Source organism: Oncorhynchus keta, chromosome 23 (assembly GCF_023373465.1).
Source record: "Oncorhynchus keta strain PuntledgeMale-10-30-2019 chromosome 23, Oket_V2, whole genome shotgun sequence".
NCBI classification, from domain to species: domain Eukaryota; kingdom Metazoa; phylum Chordata; class Actinopteri; order Salmoniformes; family Salmonidae; genus Oncorhynchus; species Oncorhynchus keta.
In genome coordinates this window covers 11,457,652-11,476,839 of record NC_068443.1, presented here as the reverse complement: position 1 = coordinate 11,476,839, position 19,188 = coordinate 11,457,652, and the positions used below count along the sequence as shown (strand labels likewise).

Genomic DNA, 19,188 nt, shown 5'->3' with positions numbered 1-19,188 from the left:
CTCCGCACTGCTAAAGCTAACTCTCTCTCCTCTGCTCTCATCCTTCTAGACCTATCGGCTGCCTTCGATACTGTGAACCATCAGATCCTCCTCTCCACCCTCTCCGAGTTGGGCATCTCCGGCGCGGCCCACGCTTGGATTGCGTCCTACCTGACAGGTCGCTCCTACCAGGTGGCGTGGCGAGAATCTGTCTCCTCACCACGCGCTCTCACCACTGGTGTCCCCCAGGGCTCTCTTCTAGGCCCTCTCCTATTCTCGCTATACACCAAGTCACTTGGCTCTGTCATAACCTCACATGGTCTCTCCTATCATTGCTATGCAGACGACACACAATTAATCTTCTCATTTCCACCTTCTGATGACCAGGTGGCGAATCGCATCTCTGCATGTCTGGCAGACATATCAGTGTGGATGACGGATCACCACCTCAAGCTGAACCTCGGCAAGACGGAGCTGCTCTTCCTCCCGGGGAAGGACTGCCCGTTCCATGATCTCGCCATCACGGTTGACAACTCCATTGTGTCCTCCTCCCAGAGCGCTAAGAACCTTGGCGTGATCCTGGACAACACCCTGTCGTTCTCAACTAACATCAAGGCGGTGGCCCGTTCCTGTAGGTTCATGCTCTACAACATCCGCAGAGTACGACCCTGCCTCACACAGGAAGCGGCGCAGGTCCTAATCCAGGCACTTGTCATCTCCCCGTCTGGATTACTGCAACTCGCTGTTGGCTGGGCTCCCTGCCTGTGCCATTAAACCCCTACAACTCATCCAGAACGCCGCAGCCTGTCTGGTGTTCAACCTTCCCAAGTTCTCTCATGTCACCCCGCTCCTCCGCTCTCTCCACTGGCTTCCAGTTGAAGCTCGCATCCGCTACAAGACCATGGTGCTTGCCTACGGAGCTGTGAGGGGAACGGCACCTCAGTACCTCCAGGCTCTGATCAGGCCCTACACCCAAACAAGGGCACTGCGTTCATCCACCTCTGGCCTGCTCGCCTCCCTACCACTGAGGAAGTACAGTTCCCGCTCAGCCCAGTCAAAACTGTTCGCTGCTCCGGCCCCCCAATGGTGGAACAAACTCCCTCACGACGCCAGGACAGCGGAGTCAATCACCACCTTCCGGAGACACCTGAAACCCCACCTCTTTAAGGAATACCTAGGATAGGATAAGTAATCCTTCTCACCCCCCCCAAAATATTTAGATGCACTATTGTAAAGTGGCTGTTCCACTGGATGTCATAAGGTGAATGCACCAATTTGTAAGTCGCTCTGGATAAGAGCGTCTGCTAAATGACTTAAATGTAAAATGTAAATGGAGTCAGAGGCCGAGTCTTCTCTGGTCTCTACTCCTCCCGTTACGGGGTCTGAGACGCCGAAGCTTCCCACCATTAGCTCTGACAAATTGAAAACTCTAGTCATTGGCGACTCCATTACCCGCAGTATTAGACTTAAAACTAATCATCCAGCGATCATACACTGTTTACCAGGGGGCAGGGCTACCGACGTTAAGGCTAATCTGAAGATGGTGCTGGCTAAAGCTAAAACTGGCGAGTGTAGAGAGTATAGAGATATTGTTATCCACGTCGGCACCAACGATGTTAGGATGAAACAGTCAGAGATCACTAAGCGCAACATAGCTTCTGCGTGCATATCAGCTAGAAAGATGTGTCGGCATCGAGTAATTGTCTCTGGCCCCCTCCCAGTTAGGGGAGTGATGAGCTCTACAGCAGAGTCTCACAACTCAATCGCTGGTTGAAAACTGTTTTCTGCCCCTCCCAAAAGATAGAATTTGTAGATAATTGGCCCTCTTTCTGGGACTCACCCACAAACAGGACCAAGCCTGGCCTGCTGAGGAGTGACGGACTCCAACCTAGCTGGAGGGGTGCTCTCATCTTATCTACCAACATAGACAGGGCTCTAACTCCTCTAGCTCCACAATGAAATAGGGTGCAGGCCAGGCAGCAGGCTGTTAGCCAGCCTGCCAGCATAGTGGAGTCTGCCACTAGCACAGTCAGTGTAGTCAGCTCAGCTATCACCATTGAGACCGTGTCTGTGCCTCGACCTAGGTTGGGCAAAACTAAACATGGCGGTGTTCGCCTTAGCAATCTCACTAGGATAAATACCACCTCCATTCCAGTCATTACTGAAAGAGATCATGATACCTCACATCTCAAAATAGGGCTACTTGATGTTAGATCCCTTACTTCAAAGGCAATTATAGTCAATGAACTAATCACTGATCATAATCTTGATGTGATTGGCCTGACTGAAACATGGCTTAAGCCTGATTAATTTACTGTTTTAAATGAGGCCTCACCTCCTGGCTACACTAGTGACCATATCCCTCGTGCATCCCGCAAAGGCGGAGGTGTTGCTAACATTTACGATAGCAAATTTAAATTTACAAAAAAAAATATGACGTTTTCGTCTTTTGAGATTCTAGTCATGAAATCTATGCAGCCTACTCAATCACTTTTTATAGCTACTGTTTACAAGCCTCCTGGGCCATATACAGCGTTTCACACTGAGTTCCCTGAATTCCTATCGGACCTTGTAGTCATAGCAGATAATATTCTAATCTTTGGTGACTTTAATATTCACATGGAAAAGTCCACAGACCCACTCCAAAAGGCTTTCGGAGCCATCATCGACTCAGTGGGTTTTGTCCAACATGTCTCTGGACCCACTCACTGTCACAGTCATAAGCTGGACGTAGTTTTGTCCCATGGAATAAATGTTGTGGATCTTAATGTTTTTCCTCATAATCCTGGACTATCGGACCACCATTTTATTACGTTTGCAATTGCAACAAATAATCTGCTCAGACCCCAACCAAGGACCATCAAAGCTCGTGCTATAAATTCACAGACAACACAAAGATTCCTTGATGCCCTTCCAGACTCCCTCTGCATACCCAAGGACGCCAGAGGACAAAAATCAGTTAACCACCTAACTGAGGATCTCAATTTAATCTTGCGCAATACCCTAGATGCAGTTGCACCCTAAAAACCAAAACATTTCTCATAAGAAACTAGCTCCCTGGTACACAGAAAATACCCGAGCTCTGAAGCAAGCTTCCAGAAAATTGGAACGGAAATGGCGCCACACCAAACTGGAAGTCTTCCGACTAGCTTGGAAAGATGGTATCGTGCAGTACCGAAGAGCCCTTACTGCTGCTCGATCATCCTATTTTTCTAACTTAATTGAGGAAAATAAGAACAATCCGAAATTCCTTTTTGATACTGTCGCAAAGCTAACTAAAAAGCAGCACTCCCCAAGAGAGGATGACTTTCACTTTAGCAGTGATAAATTCATGAACTTCTTTGAGGAAAAGATTATGATTATTAGAAAGCAAATTACGGACTCCTCTTTAAACCTGCGTATTCCTCCAAACCTCAGTTGTCCTGAGTCTGCACAACTCTGCCAGGACCTAGGATCAAGAGAGACGCTCAAGTGTTTTAGTACTATATCTCTTGACACGATGATGAAAATAATCATGGCCTCTAAACCTTCAAGCTGCATACTGGACCCTATTCCAACTAAACTACTGAAAGAGCTGCTTCCTGTGCTTGGCCCTCCTATGTTGAACATAATAAATGGCTCTCTATCCACTGGACGTGTACCAAACTCACTAAAAGTGGCAGTAATAAAGCCTCTCTTGAAAAAGCCAAACCTTGACCCAGAAAATATAAAAAAACTATCGGCCTATATCGAATCTTCCATTCCTCTCAAAAATTTTAGAGAAGGCTATTGCGCAGCAACTCACTGCTTTCCTGAAGACAAACAATGTATACGAAATGCTTCAGTCTGGTTTAGACCCCATCATAGCACTGAGACGGCACTTGTGAAGGTGGTAAATGACATTTTAATGGCATCGGACCGAGGCTCTGCATCTGTCCTCGTGCTCCTAGACCTTAGTGCTGCTTTTGATACCATCGATCACCACATTCTTTTTGGAGAGATTGGAAACCGAAATTGGTCTACACGGACATGTTCTGGCCTGGTTCAGATCTTATCTGTCGGAAAGATATCAGTTTGTCTCTGTGAATGGTTTGTCCTCTGACAAATCAACTGTAAATTTCGGTGTTCCTCAAGGTTCCGTTTTAGGACCACTATTGTTTTCACTATACATTTTACCTCTTGGGGATGTTATTCGAAAACATAATGTTAACTTTCACTGCTATGCGGATGACACACAGCTGTACATTTCAATGAAACATGGTGAAGCCCCAAAATTGCCCTCACTAGAAGCATGTGTTTCAGACATAAGGAAGTGGATGGCTGCAAACTTTCTACTATTAAACTCGGACAAAACAGAGATGCTTGTTCTAGGTCCCAAGAAACAAAGAGATCTTCTGTTGAATCTGACAATTCATCTTAATGGATGTACAGTCGTCTCAAATAAAACTGTGAAGGACCTCGGCGTTACTCTGGACCCTGATCTCTTTTGAAGAACATATCAAGACCATTTCGAGGACAGCTTTTTTCCATCTACGTAATATTGCAAAAATCAGAAACTTTCTGTCCAAAAATGATGCAGAAAAATTAATCCATGCTTTTGTCACTTCTAGGTTAAACTACTGCAATGCTCTACTTTCCGGCTACCCGGATAAAGCACTAAATAAACTTCAGTTAGTGCTAAATACGGCTGCTAGAATCCTGACTAGAACCAAAAAATTTGATCATATTACTCCAGTGCTAGCCTCTCTACACTGGCTTCCTGTCAAAGCAAGGGCTGATTTTAAGGTTTTACTGCTAACCTACAAAGCATTACATGGGCTTTGCTCCTACCTATCTCTCTGATTTGGTCCTGCCGTACATACCTACACGTACGCTACGGTCACAAGACGCAGGCCTCCTAATTGTCCCTAGAATTTCTAAGCAAACAGCTGGAGGCAGGGCTTTCTCCTATAGAGCTCCATTTTTATGGAACGGTCTGCCAACCCATGTCAGAGAAGCAAACTCGGTCTCAACCTTTAAGTCTTTACTGAAGACTCATCTCTTCAGTGGGTCATATGATTGTGTGTAGTCTGGCCCAGGAGTGGGAGGGTGAACGGAAAGGGTCTGGAGCAACGAACCGCCCTTGCTGTCTCTGCCTGGCCGGTTCCCCTCTTTCCACTGGGATTCTCTGCCTCTAACCCTATTACAGGGGCTGAGTCACTGGCTTACTGGGGCTCTCTCATGCCGTCCCTGCAGGGGGTGCGTCACCTGAGTGGGTTGATTCACTGTTGTGGTCATCCTGTCTGGGTTGGCGCCCCCACTTGGGCTGTGCCGTGGCGGGGATCTTTGTGGGCTATACTCTGCCTTGTCTCAGGATGGTAAGTTGCTGGTTGAAGATATCCCTCTAGTGGTGTGGGGGCTGTGCTTTGGCAAAGTTGGTGGGGTTATATCCTTCCTGTTTGGCCCTGTCCGGAGGTGTCCTCGGATGGGGCCACAGTGTCTCCTGTCCCCTCCTGTCTCAGCCTCCAGTATTTATGCTGCAGTAGTTTGTGTCGGGGGGCTAGGGTCAGTTTGTTATATCTGGAGTACTTCTCCTGTCCTATTCGGTGTCCTGTGTGAATCTAAGTGTGCGTTCTCTAATTCTCTCCTTCTTTCTTTCTCTCTCTCTCGGAGGACCTGAGCCCTAGGACCATGCCCCAGGACTACCTGACATGATGACTCCTTGCTGTCCCCAGTCCACCTGGCCATGCTGCTGCTCCAGTATCAACTGTTCTGCCTTACTATTATTTGACCATGCTGGTCATTTATGAACATTTGAACATCTTGGCCATGTTCTGTTATAATCTCCACCCGGCACAGCCAGAAGAGGACTGGCCACCCCACATAGCCTGGTTCCTCTCTAGGTTTCTTCCTAGGTTTTGGCCTTTCTAGGGAGTTTTTCCTAGCCACCGTGCTTCTACACCTGCATTGCTTGCTGTTTGGGGTTTTAGGCTGGGTTTCTGTACAGCACTTTGAGATATCAGCTGATGTACGAAGGGCTATATAAATACATTTGATGTGATTTGATTTGATTTTGAATTTCGAACCCCAGAACTAAAATCTTGCGTTAATGCGTCAGATCCTCCATCAGGTTCAGGGGAAAGATGTATGAGAAAAGATACAAACCAGACTATCAAAGTCTCCACCCCACTAAATGGATGGGCTAAATGTCCCCTCCCCTTCTGAAATTCGAAAGATGTGAACACTTGTGAAATCGTGATTTGTCCAAATGATCAGTGGCGTAAAAAATCTACACAGCGGAACAAAGTCCCTGGTTAATCGTCTCATCCCACAGTCTGTTGAGAGATGCTGCGATATCGTTCTATGTTACGTGCGTCTGTCCATGAGAGATTATGAAGGATGTAATCGAGTTCTAGATCTACAAGATATTCATCACAGAGAGATCAGACAGACAGACTCTGTCTCTTCTCACCTGTTCTGAGTTCAACGTCAGGGCTGGGGTCGCTATAGCAGCCCCTGTCCATGGTAACCACGGTGACAGCGTAGGTCTCGGCGCAGTGCAGGTCGGTGAAGGAACAGTCGGTGGAGTTGGAGCTGCAGGTGTGGGTGTGTCCGTCGTCACCTGTGGCGGTTGCTAGGTACATGTCCGCCCTGGCAGCGGCCGTCCAGGAGACAGTGCCCATGTTGCCATCACACTGCAGAGACGTTGTGACATTGGTGGGGGGACAGGCACCTGTAGGGAGAGAGAAAGAGAGAGAGGGATGGTGATGGAGAAAGAGAGAGACAGAGAGAAGGGAGAAACAGAGAAAAGGAGAGACAGAGAAAAGGAGAGAGTATTATTTGTATTTTTGACAACGTTTACTTTTACTTCATCACATTTCTAAAGACAGTGATGTACTTTTTACTCCATACATTTTCCCAAACACCCATTGTTCCTGTTCCTAAGAAAGCTAAGGTAACTGAGCTAAACGACTACCGCCCCGTAGCACTCACTTCCGTCATCATGAAGTGCTTTGAGAGACTAGTCAAGGACCATATCACCTCCACCCTACCTGACACCCTAGACCCACTCCAATTTGATTACCGCCCAAATAGGTCCACAGACGATGCAATCTCAACCACACTTTACACTGCCCTAACCCATCTGGACAACAGGAATACATATGTGAGAATGCTGTTCATCGACTACAGCTCAGCATTTAACACCATAGTACCCTCCAAGCTCGTCATCAAGCTCGAGACCCTGGGTCTCGACCCCGCCCTGTGCAACTGGGTACTGGACTTCCTGACGGGCCGCCCCCAGGTGGTGAGGGTAGGTATCAACATCTCCACCCCGCTGATCCTCAACACTGGGGCCCCACAAGGGTGCGTTCTGAGCCCTCTCCTGTACTCCCTGTTCACCCACGGCTGAGTGGCCACGCACGCCTCCAACTCAATCATCAAGTTTGCGGACGACACAACAGTGGTAGGCTTGATTACCAACAATGAGGAGATGGCCTACAGGGAGGAAGTGAGGGCCCTCGGAGTGTGGTGTCAGGAAAATAACCTCACACTCAACGTCAACAAAACTAAGGAGATGATTGTGGACTTCAGGAAACAGCAGAGGGAACACCCCCCTATCCACATCGATGGAACAGTAGTGGAGAGGGTAGTAAGTTTTAAGTTCCTCGGCGTACACATCACAGACAAACTGAATTGGTCCACCCACACAGACAGCATCGTGAAGAAGGCGCAGCAGCACCTCTTCAACCTCAGGAGGCTGAAGAAATTTGGCTTGTCACCAAAAGCATTCACAAACTTCTACAGATGCACAATCGAGAGCATCCTGTCGGGCTGTATCACCGCCTGGTACGGCAACTGCTCCGCCCACAACTGTAAGGCTCTCCAGAGGGTAGTGAGGTCTGCACAACGCATCACCGGGGGCAAACTACCTGCCCTCCAGGACACCTACACCACCCGATGTCACAGGAAGGCCATAAAGATCATCAAGGACAACAACCACCCGAGCCACTGCCTGTTCACCCCGCTATCATCCAGAAGGCGAGGTCAGTACAGGTGCATCAAAGCTGGGACAGAGAGACTGAAAAACAGCTTCTATCTCAAGGCCATCAGACTGTTAAACAGCCACCACTAACATTGAGTGGCTGCTGCCAACACACTGACTCAACTCCAGCCACTTTAATAATGGGAATTGATGTCAAATATATCACTAGCCACTTTAAACAATGCTACTTAATATAGGGGCGCTCTTTACATTTTAATAAAATATGTCTACTTTTAAACTGTACTCTATATCATCTACTGCATCTTTATGTAATACATGTATCACTAGCCACTTTGAACTATGCCACTTTGTTTACATACTCATCTCATATGTATATACTGTACTCGATACCATCTACTGCATCTTGTCTATGCCGCTCTGTACCACCAATTCATATCTCTTTCATGTACATATTCTTTATCCCTTTACACTTCTGTGTGTATAAGGTAGTAGTTTTGGAATTGTTCCTTAGATTACTGTGGTTATTATGCATTGTCAGGAACCAGAAGCCTGCCCTTTCACTACACTCGCATTAACATCTGCTAACCAGGTGTATGCAAATACCATTTGATTTGATTTTATTTGATTTACATGTTGACAGGAAAATGTTCATTCACACTTATAAAGATAACATCTCTGGTCATCCCCCACTGTCCTGATCTGGCAGAATCACTGAGCACAAATCTTTGTATGTAAATTATGTCTTCAGAGTGTTGGACTGTGCCCTGGTTATCCGTCAATAAAAATGTAATACAAATTGTGGGATCTGAACATGTGGTTTAGCCCCCCTTTCTTCTGGGAGTGTAAGGAGTTAATTGGCCCCGGAAACTGGGCTGGCATCCCAGGTCAGACTTAGGATGTTGGTTTTTTTCAAGACACCATGTCCTCCAGGTCGATGGGTGGACACAGTGCTGAGCAGTCCAGAGACAAATAATCTTTTTGTAAAAACTGAACATTTGCTAACTCAAGTCCAACAAGTGGGAATGTAATGAAAATGGAATCTGGACCCCTTCAAACTTAAATGATTTTATTTGAGATCCTCCATCAGGTTTTTGGGAAAGATGTTGCCTGAAAAATACAAACCAGACTATCAAAGTCTCCACACTAAATGGATGGGCTAAATGTCCCCTCCTGTCTGAAACAAATGATGTTTTGAACACTGGTTGAAATCATATTTGTCCAAATGATCAGTGGCGTTAAAAAACAGCGGAACAAAGTCCCTGGTTAAGTCTCATCCCACAGTCTGTTGAGAGATGCATTTGCGATTTTCATGTATAGTTACGTGTGTCTGTTCATGAGAGATTATGAAAGATGTAATCGAGTTCTAGATCTACAAGATATTCATCACAGAGAGATCAACAGACAGACTCTGTATCTTCTCACCTGTTCTGAGTTCAACGTCAGGGCTGGGGTCATCTCAGCCCGTGTCTACTTATACCACTGTGACAGCGTAGGTCTCAACTGCAGTGCAGGTATGTGAAGGAACAGTCGGTGGAGTTGGAGCTGCAGGTGTGGGTTGTCCGTACTCACCTGTGGCATTGCTATATACTGTCCGCCCATGGCAGCTGCATCTTGGAGACAGTGCCCATGTTGCCATCACACTGCAGAGACGTTGTGACATTGGTGGGGGGACAGGCACCTGTAGGGAGAGAGAAAGAGAGAGAGGGAGGGTGATGGAGAAAGAGAGAGAGAGGAAGAGAGAGGGGGATGGTGATGGAGAAAGAGAGAGACAGAGAGAAGGGAGAGACAGAGAAAAGGAGAGAGTATTATTTGTATTTTTGACAACGTTTACTTGTACTTCACCACATTTCTAAAGACAATGATGTACTTTTTACTCCATACATTTTCCCAAACACCCAAAAGTTCTTCTTACATGTTGACAGGAAAATGTTCAAATTCACACTTATAAAGATAATAATAATAATAATAATATATGCCATTTAGCTGACGCTTTTATCCAAAGCGACTTACAGTCATGTGTGCATACATTCTACATATGGGTGGTCCCGGGAATCGAACCCACTACCCTGGCGTTACAAGCGCCATGCTCTACCAACTGAGCCACAGATAACATCTCTGGTCATCCCTACTGCCCCTGATCTGGCAGAATCACTGAGCACAAATGCTTTGTATGTAAATTATGTCTGAGTGTTGGACTGTGCCCCTGGTTATCCGTCAATAAAAACATAATACAAATTGTGGGATATGAAGTGGTGTAGTTAGCACCCCCTATCTTCAAGGAGTGTAAGGTGTAATTGGCCCCGGACACTGGGCTGGCATCCCAGGTCAGGGACAGGATGTTGGTGAAACAGGACACCATGCCATCCAGGTCGATGGGTGGACACAGTGCTGAGTAGTCCAGAGACAACAGAAGTAATAGAGTATACAGTTGCTAACTCAAGTCCAACAAGTGGGAATGTAATGAAGAATGGAATCTCGGACCCCCAGAACTAAAATCTTGCGTTAATGCGTCAGATCCTCCATCGGGTTCAGGGGAAAGATGTATGAGAAAAGATACAAACCAGACTATCAAAGTCTCCACCCCACTAAATGGATGGGCTAAATGTCCCCTCCCCTTCTGAAATTCGAAAGATGTGAACACTTGTGAAATCGTGATTTGTCCAAATGATCAGTGGCGTAAAAAATCTACACAGCGGAACAAAGTCCCTGGTTAATCGTCTCATCCCACAGTCTGTTGAGAGATGCTGCGATATCGTTCTATGTTACGTGCGTCTGTCCATGAGAGATTATGAAGGATGTAATCGATTTCTAGATCTACAAGATATTCATCACAGAGAGATCAGACAGACAGATTCTGTATCTTCTCACCTGTTCTGAGTTCAACGTCAGGGCTGGGGTCGCTACGGCAGCCCCTGTCCATGGTAACCACAGTGACAGCGTAGGTCTCGGCGCAGTGCAGGTCGGTGAAGGAACAGTCGTTGGAGTTGGAGCTGCAGGTGTGGGTGTGTCCGTCGTCACCTGTGGCGGTTGCTAGGTACATGTCCGCCCTGGCAACGGCCGTCCAGGAGACAGTGCCCATGTTGCCATCACACTGCAGAGACGTTGTGACATTGGTGGGGGGACAGGCACCTGTAGGGAGAGAGAGAGAGAGAGAGAGAGAGAGAGGGTGATGGAGAAAGAGAGAGACAGAGAGAAGGGAGAGACAGAGAAAAGGAGAGAGTATTATTTGTATTTTTGACAACGTTTACTTTTACTTCATCACATTTCTAAAGACAGTGATGTACTTTTTACTCCATACATTTTCCCAAACACCCATTGTTCCTGTTCCCAAGAAAGCTAAGGTAACTGAGCTAAACGACTACCGCCCCGTAGCACTCACTTCCGTCATCATGAAGTGCTTTGAGAGACTAGTCAAGGACCATATAAACCTCCACCTTACCTGACACCCTATTTGCCCACTCCAATTGCCCACTCCAATTTGCCTTCCGCCCAAATAGGTCCACAGACGATGCAATCTCAACCACACTTTACACTGCCCTAACCCATCTGGACAAGAGGAATACCTATGTGAGAATGCTGTTCATCGACTACAGCTCAGCATTTAACACCATAGTAACCTCCAAACTCGTCATCAAGCTCGAGACCCTGGGTCTCGACCCCGTCCTGTGCAACTGGGTACTGGACTTCCTGATGGGCCGCCCCCAGGTGGTGAGGGTAGGTAACAACATCTCCACCCCGCTGATCCTCAACACTGGGGCCCCACAAGGGTGCGTTCTGAGCCCTCTCCTGTACTCCCTGTTCACCCACGACTGCGTGGCCACGCACGCCTCCAACTCAATCATCAAGTTTGCGGACGACACAACAGTGGTAGGCTTGATTACCAACAACGAGGAGACGGCCTACAGGGAGGAGGTGAGGGCCCTCGGAGTGTGGTGTCAGGAAAATAACCTCACACTCAACGTCAACAAAACTAAGGAGATGATTGTGGACTTCAGGAAACAGCAGATGGAACACCCCCCTATCCACATCGATGGAACAGTAGTGGAGAGGGTAGTAAGTTTTAAGTTCCTCGGCGTACACATCACAGACAAACTGAATTGGTCCACCCACACAGACAGCATCGTGAAGAAGGCGCAGCAGCGCCGCTTCAACCTCAGGAGGCTGAAGAAATTTGGCTTGTCACCAAAAGCACTCACAAACTTCTACAGATGCACAATCGAGAGCATCCTGTCGGGCTGTATCACCGCCTGGTACGGCAACTGCTCCGCCCACAACTGTAAGGCTCTCCAGAGGGTAGTGAGGTCTGCACAACGCATCACCGGGGGCAAACTACCTGCCCTCCAGGACACCTACACCACCCGATGTCACAGGAAGGCCATAAAGATCATCAAGGACAACAACCACCCGAGCCACTGCCTGTTCACCCCGCTATCATCCAGAAGGCGAGGTCAGTACAGGTGCATCAAAGCTGGGACAGAGAGACTGAAAAACAGCTTCTATCTCAAGGCCATCAGACTGTTAAACAGCCACCACTAACATTGAGTGGCTGCTGCCAACACACTGACTCAACTCCAGCCACTTTAATAATGGGAATTGATGTCAAATATATCACTAGCCACTTTAACTTCTTCGAGATAGGGGGGCGCTCTTTGAATTTTTGGATAAAAAAACGTTCCCGTTTTAAACAAGATATTTTGTCACGAAAAGATGCTCAACTATGCATGTAATTGACAACTTTGCAAAGAAATAACTCTGACGTTTCCAAAACTGCAAAGATATTATCTGTGAGTGCCCCAGAACTAATGCTACAGGCGAAACCAAGATGAAGTTTCATACAGGAAATGCCCCAGATTCTGAAGGCGCTGTGTTCCAATGTCTCCTTATATGGCTGTGAATGCGTCAGGAATGAGCCTGCCCTTTGTGTCGTTTCTCCAAGGTGTCTGCAGCATTGTGACGTATTTGTAGGCATGTCATTGGAAGATTGACCATAAGAGACTACATTTACCAGGTGTCCGCCCGGTGTCCTGTGTCGAAATTATTGCGTTATCTTTAGGTCCATGCGCGTTCCATTTCTTCAGAAGAGAAAGTAAACTGCCACGATGGATTTATCGTCGATAGATATGTGAAAAACACCTTGAGGATTGATTCTAAACATCGGTTTGCCATGTTTCTGTCGATATTATGGAGTTAATTTGGAAAAAAGTTTGCGTTTTAATGACTTAATTTTTGTTTTTTTCTTACCCAAACGTGATGAAGAAAACGGAGCGATTTGTCAACACAAATAATCTTTTGTAAAAACTGAACATTTGCTATCTAACTGAGAGTCTCCTCATTGAAAACATCTGAAGTTCTTCAAAGGTAAATGATTTTATTTGAATGCTTTTCTGGTTTTTGTGAAAATGTTGCCTGCTGAATGCTAACGCTAAAAGCTACACTAAATGCTACGCTAGCTATCAATACTGTTACACAAATGCTTGTTTTGCTATGGTTGAGAAGCATATTTTGAAAATCTGATATGACAGTGTTGTTAACAAAAGGCTAAGCTTGAGAGCTAGCATATTGATTTCATTTCATTTGCGATTTTCATGAATAGTTAACGTTGCGTTATGGTAATAGGCTTGAGGCTGTAGTCACGATCCCGGATCCGGGATGGCTCGACGCAAGAAGTTAAACAATGCTACTTAATTTAATGTTTACATACCCTACATTATTCATCTCATATGTCTACTTATATACTGTACTCTATATCATCAACTGCATCTTTATGTAATACATGTATCACTAGCCACTTTGAACTATGCCACTTTGTTTACATACTCATCTCATATGTATATACTGTACTCGATACCATCTACTGCATCTTGCCTATGCCGCTCTGTACCACCACTCATTCATATATCTTTATGTACATATTCTTTATCCCTTAACACTTGTGTGTATAAGGTAGTAGTTTTGGAATTGTTATTTAGATTACTCGTTGGTTATTACTGCATTGTCGGAACCAGAAGCACAAGCATTTCGCTACACTCGCATTAACATCTGCTAACCATGTGTATGTGACAAATAACATTTGATTTGATTTGATTTGATTTACATGTTGACAGGAAAATGTTCAAATTCACACTTATAAAGATAACATCTCTGGTCATCCCTACTGCCCCTGATCTGGCAGAATCACTGAACACAAATGATTTGTATGTAAATTATGTCTGAGTGTTGGACTGTGCCCCTGGTTATCCGTCAATAAAAATGTAATACAAATTGTGGGATATGAAGTGGTGTAGTTAGCACCCCCTATCTTCAAGGAGTGTAAGGTGTAATTGGCCCCGGACACTGGGCTGGCATCCCAGGTCAGGGACAGGATGTTGGTGAAACAGGATACCATGCCATCCAGGTCGATGGGTGGACACAGTGCTGAGCAGTCCAGAGACAACAGAAGTAATAGAGTATACAGTTGCTAACTCAAGTCCAACAAGTGGGAATGTAATGAAGAATGGAATCTCGGACCCCCAGAACTTAATTATTGCGTTAATGCGTCAGATCCTCCATCAGGTTCAGGGGAAAGATGTATGAGAAAAGATACAAACCAGACTATCAAAGTCTCCACCCCACTAAATGGATGGGCTAAATGTCCCCTCCCCTTCTGAAATTAGAAAGATGTGAACACTTGTGAAATCGTGATTTGTCCAAATGATCAGTGGCGTAAAAAATCTACACAGCGGAACAAAGTCCCTGGTTAATCGTCTCATCCCACAGTCTGTTGAGAGATGCTGCGATATCGTTCTATGTTACGTGCGTCTGTCCATGAGAGATTATGAAGGATGTAATCGAGTTCTAGATCTACAAGATATTCATCACAGAGAGATCAGACAGACAGACTCTGTATCTTCTCACCTGTTCTGAGTTCAACGTCAGGGCTGGGGTCGCTACGGCAGCCCCTGTCCATGGTAACCACAGTGACAGCGTAGGTCTCGGCGCAGTGCAGGTCGGTGAAGGAACAGTCGGTGGAGTTGGAGCTGCAGGTGTGGGTGTGTCCGTCGTCACCTGTGGCGGTTGCTAGGTACATGTCCGCCCTGGCAACGGCCGTCCAGGAGACAGTGCCCATGTTGCCATCACACTGCAGAGACGTTGTGACATTGGTGGGGGGACAGGCACCTGTAGGGAGAGAGAAAGAGAGAGAGGGAGGGGGTGAGATGGAGAAAGAGAGAGAGAGGAAGAGAGAGGGGAGAGAGAGAGAAAAGGAGAGAGAGAAAAGAGAGAGACAGAGAGAAGGGAGAGACAGAGAAAAGGAGAGAGTATTATTTGTATTTTTGACAACATTTACTTGTACTTCACCACATTTCTAAAGACAATGATGTACTTTTTACTCCATACATTTTCCCAAACACCCAAAAGTTCTTCTTACATGTTGACAGGAAAATGTTCAAATTCACACTTATAAAGATAACATCTCTGGTCATCCCTACTGCCCCTGATCTGGCAGAATCACTGAACACAAATGCTTTGTATGTAAATTATGTCTGAGTGTTGGACTGTGCCCCTGGCTATCCGTCAATAAAAACAGAATACAAATTGTGGGATATGAAGTGGTGTTGTTAGCACCCCCTATCTTCTGGGAGTGTAAGGTGTTATTGGCCCCGGACACTGGGCTGGCATCCCAGGTCAGGGACAGGATGTTGGTGAAACAGGACACCATACCCCCAGGTTGATGGGTGGACACAGTGCTGAGCAGTCCAGAGACAACAGAAGTAATAGAGTATACAGTTGCTAACTCAAGTCCAACAAGTGGGAATGTAATGAAGAATGGAATCTCGGACCCCCAGAACTTAATTATTGCGTTAATGCGTCAGATCCTCCATCAGGTTCAGGGGAAAGATGTATGAGAAAAGATACAAACCAGACTATCAAAGTCTCCACCCCACTAAATGGATGGGCTAAATGTCCCCTCCCCTTCTGAAATTAGAAAGATGTGAACACTTGTGAAATCGTGATTTGTCCAAATGATCAGTGGCGTAAAAAATCTACACAGCGGAACAAAGTCCCTGGTTAATCGTCTCATCCCACAGTCTGTTGAGAGATGCTACGATATCGTTCTATGTTACGTGCGTCTGTCCATGAGAGATTATGAAAGATGTAATCGAGTTCTAGATCTACGAGATATTCATCACAGAGAGATCAGACAGACAGACTCTGTATCTTCTCACCTGTTCTGAGTTCAACGTCAGGGCTGGGGTCGCTACGGCAGCCCCTGTCCATGGTAACCACGGTGACAGCGTAGGTCTCGGCGCAGTGCAGGTCGATGAAGGAACAGTCGGTGGAGTTGGAGCTGCAGGTGTGGGTGTGTCCGTCGTCACCTGTGGCGGTTGCTAGGTACATGTCCGCCCTGGCAACGGCCGTCCAGGAGACAGTGCCCATGTTGCCATCACACTGCAGAGACGTTGTGACATTGGTGGGGGGACAGGCACCTGTAGGGAGAGAGAGAGAGAGAGAGAGAGGGAGGGTGATGGAGAAAGAGAGAGACAGAGAAAAGGGAGAGACAGAGAAAAGGAGAGAGTATTATTTGTATTTTTGACAACGTTTACTTTTACTTCATCACATTTCTAAAGACAGTGATGTACTTTTTACTCCATACATTTTCCCAAACACCCATTGTTCCTGTTCCCAAGAAAGCTAAGGTAACTGAGCTAAACGACTACCGCCCCGTAGCACTCACTTCCGTCATCATGAAGTGCTTTGAGAGACTAGTCAAGGACCATATAAACCTCCACCTTACCTGACACCCTATTTGCCCACTCCAATTGCCCACTCCAATTTGCCTTCCGCCCAAATAGGTCCACAGACGATGCAATCTCAACCACACTTTACACTGCCCTAACCCATCTGGACAAGAGGAATACCTATGTGAGAATGCTGTTCATCGACTACAGCTCAGCATTTAACACCATAGTACCCTCCAAACTCGTCATCAAGATCGAGACCCTGGGTCTCGACCCCGCCCTGTGCAACTGGGTACTGGACTTCCTGACGGGCCGCCCCCAGGTGGTGAGGGTAGGTAACAACATCTCCACCCCGCTGATCCTCAACACTGGGGCCCCAAAAGGGTGCGTTCTGAGCCCTCTCCTGTACTTCCTGTTCACCCACGACTGCGTGGCCACGCACGCCTCCAACTCAATCATCAAGTTTGCGGACGACACAACAGTGGTAGGCTTGATTACCAACAACGAGGAGACGGCCTACAGGGAGGAGGTGAGGGCCCTCGGAGTGTGGTGTCAGGAAAATAACCTCACACTCAACGTCAACAAAACTAAGGAGATGATTGTGGACTTCAGGAAACAGCAGATGGAACACCCCCCTATCCACATCGATGGAACAGTAGTGGAGAGGGTAGTAAGTTTTAAGTTCCTCGGCGTACACATCACAGACAAACTGAATTGGTCCACCCACACAGACAGCATCGTGAAGAAGGCGCAGCAGCGCCGCTTCAACCTCAGGAGGCTGAAGAAATTTGGCTTGTCACCAAAAGCACTCACAAACTTCTACAGATGCACAATCGAGAGCATCCTGTCGGGCTGTATCACCGCCTGGTACGGCAACTGCTCCGCCCACAACTGTAAGGCTCTCCAGAGGGTAGTGAGGTCTGCACAACGCATCACCGGGGCAAACTACCTGCCCTCCAGGACACCTACACCACCCGATGTCACAGGAAGGCCATAAAGATCATCAAGGACAACAACCACCCGAGCCACTGCCTGTTCACCCCGCTATCATCCAGAAGGCGAGGTCAGTACAGGTGCATCAAAGCTGGGACAGAGAGACTGAAAAACAGCTTCTATCTCAAGGCCATCAGACTGTTAAACAGCCACCACTAACATTGAGTGGCTGCTGCCAACACACTGACTCAACTCCAGCCACTTTAATAATGGGAATTGATGTCAAATATATCACTAGCCACTTTAACTTCTTCGAGATAGGGGGCGCTCTTTGAATTTTTGGATAAAAAACGTTCCCGTTTTAAACAAGATATTTTGTCACGAAAAGATGCTCAACTATGCATGTAATTGACAACTTTGCAAAGAAATAACTCTGACGTTTCCAAAACTGCAAAGATATTATCTGTGAGTGCCCCAGAACTAATGCTACAGGCGAAACCAAGATGAAGTTTCATACAGGAAATGCCCCAGATTCTGAAGGCGCTGTGTTCCAATGTCTCCTTATATGGCTGTGAATGCGTCAGGAATGAGCCTGCCCTTTGTGTCGTTTCTCCAAGGTGTCTGCAGCATTGTGACGTATTTGTAGGCATGTCATTGGAAGATTGACCATAAGAGACTACATTTACCAGGTGTCCGCCCGGTGTCCTGTGTCGAAATTATTGCGTTATCTTTAGGTCCATGCGCGTTCCATTTCTTCAGAAGAGAAAGTAAACTGCCACGATGGATTTATCGTCGATAGATATGTGAAAAACACCTTGAGGATTGATTCTAAACATCGGTTTGCCATGTTTCTGTCGATATTATGGAGTTAATTTGGAAAAAAGTTTGCGTTTTAATGACTTAATTTTCGTTTTTTTCTTACCCAAACGTGATGAAGAAAACGGAGCGATTTGTCAACACAAATAATCTTTTTGTAAAAACTGAACATTTGCTATCTAACTGAGAGTCTCCTCATTGAAAACATCTGAAGTTCTTCAAAGGTAAATGATTTTATTTGAATGCTTTTCTGGTTTTTGTGAAAATGTTGCCTGCTGAATGCTAACGCTAAAAGCTACACTAAATGCTACGCTAGCTATCAATACTGTTACACAAATGCTTGTTTTGCTATGGTTGAGAAGCATATTTTGAAAATCTGATATGACAGTGTTGTTAACAAAAGGCTAAGCTTGAGAGCTAGCATATTGATTTCATTTCATTTGCGATTTTCATGAATAGTTAACGTTGCGTTATGGTAAAAGGCTTGAGGCTGTAGTCACGATCCCGGATCCGGGATGGCTCGACGCAAGAAGTTAAACAATGCTACTTAATTTAATGTTTACATACCCTACATTATTCATCTCATATGTCTACTTATATACTGTACTCTATATCATCAACTGCATCTTTATGTAATACATGTATCACTAGCCACTTTGAACTATGCCACTTTGTTTACATACTCATCTCATATGTATATACTGTACTCGATACCATCTACTGCATCTTGCCTATGCCGCTCTGTAACCACCACTCATTCATCTATCTTTATGTACATAT

At 46.1% G+C, this 19,188-nt stretch overlaps 1 protein-coding gene across 1 annotated transcript in view; it reads right to left on the bottom strand.

Moving 5' to 3' along the window:
* Nucleotides 1–19,188, bottom strand: part of LOC118372514 (uncharacterized) — a 46,129-nt gene that overhangs the window by 20,457 nt on the left and 6,484 nt on the right. Inside the window, exons 8-11 of the mRNA XM_052477401.1 lie at nucleotides 16,147–16,407; nucleotides 14,837–15,097; nucleotides 10,811–11,071; nucleotides 6,410–6,670 (exon numbers count right to left, since the gene is read on the bottom strand). Coding sequence (XP_052333361.1) covers nucleotides 6,410–6,670; nucleotides 10,811–11,071; nucleotides 14,837–15,097; nucleotides 16,147–16,407 — 1,044 coding nt within the window. The remainder of the gene's footprint in view (nucleotides 1–6,409; nucleotides 6,671–10,810; nucleotides 11,072–14,836; nucleotides 15,098–16,146; nucleotides 16,408–19,188) is intronic.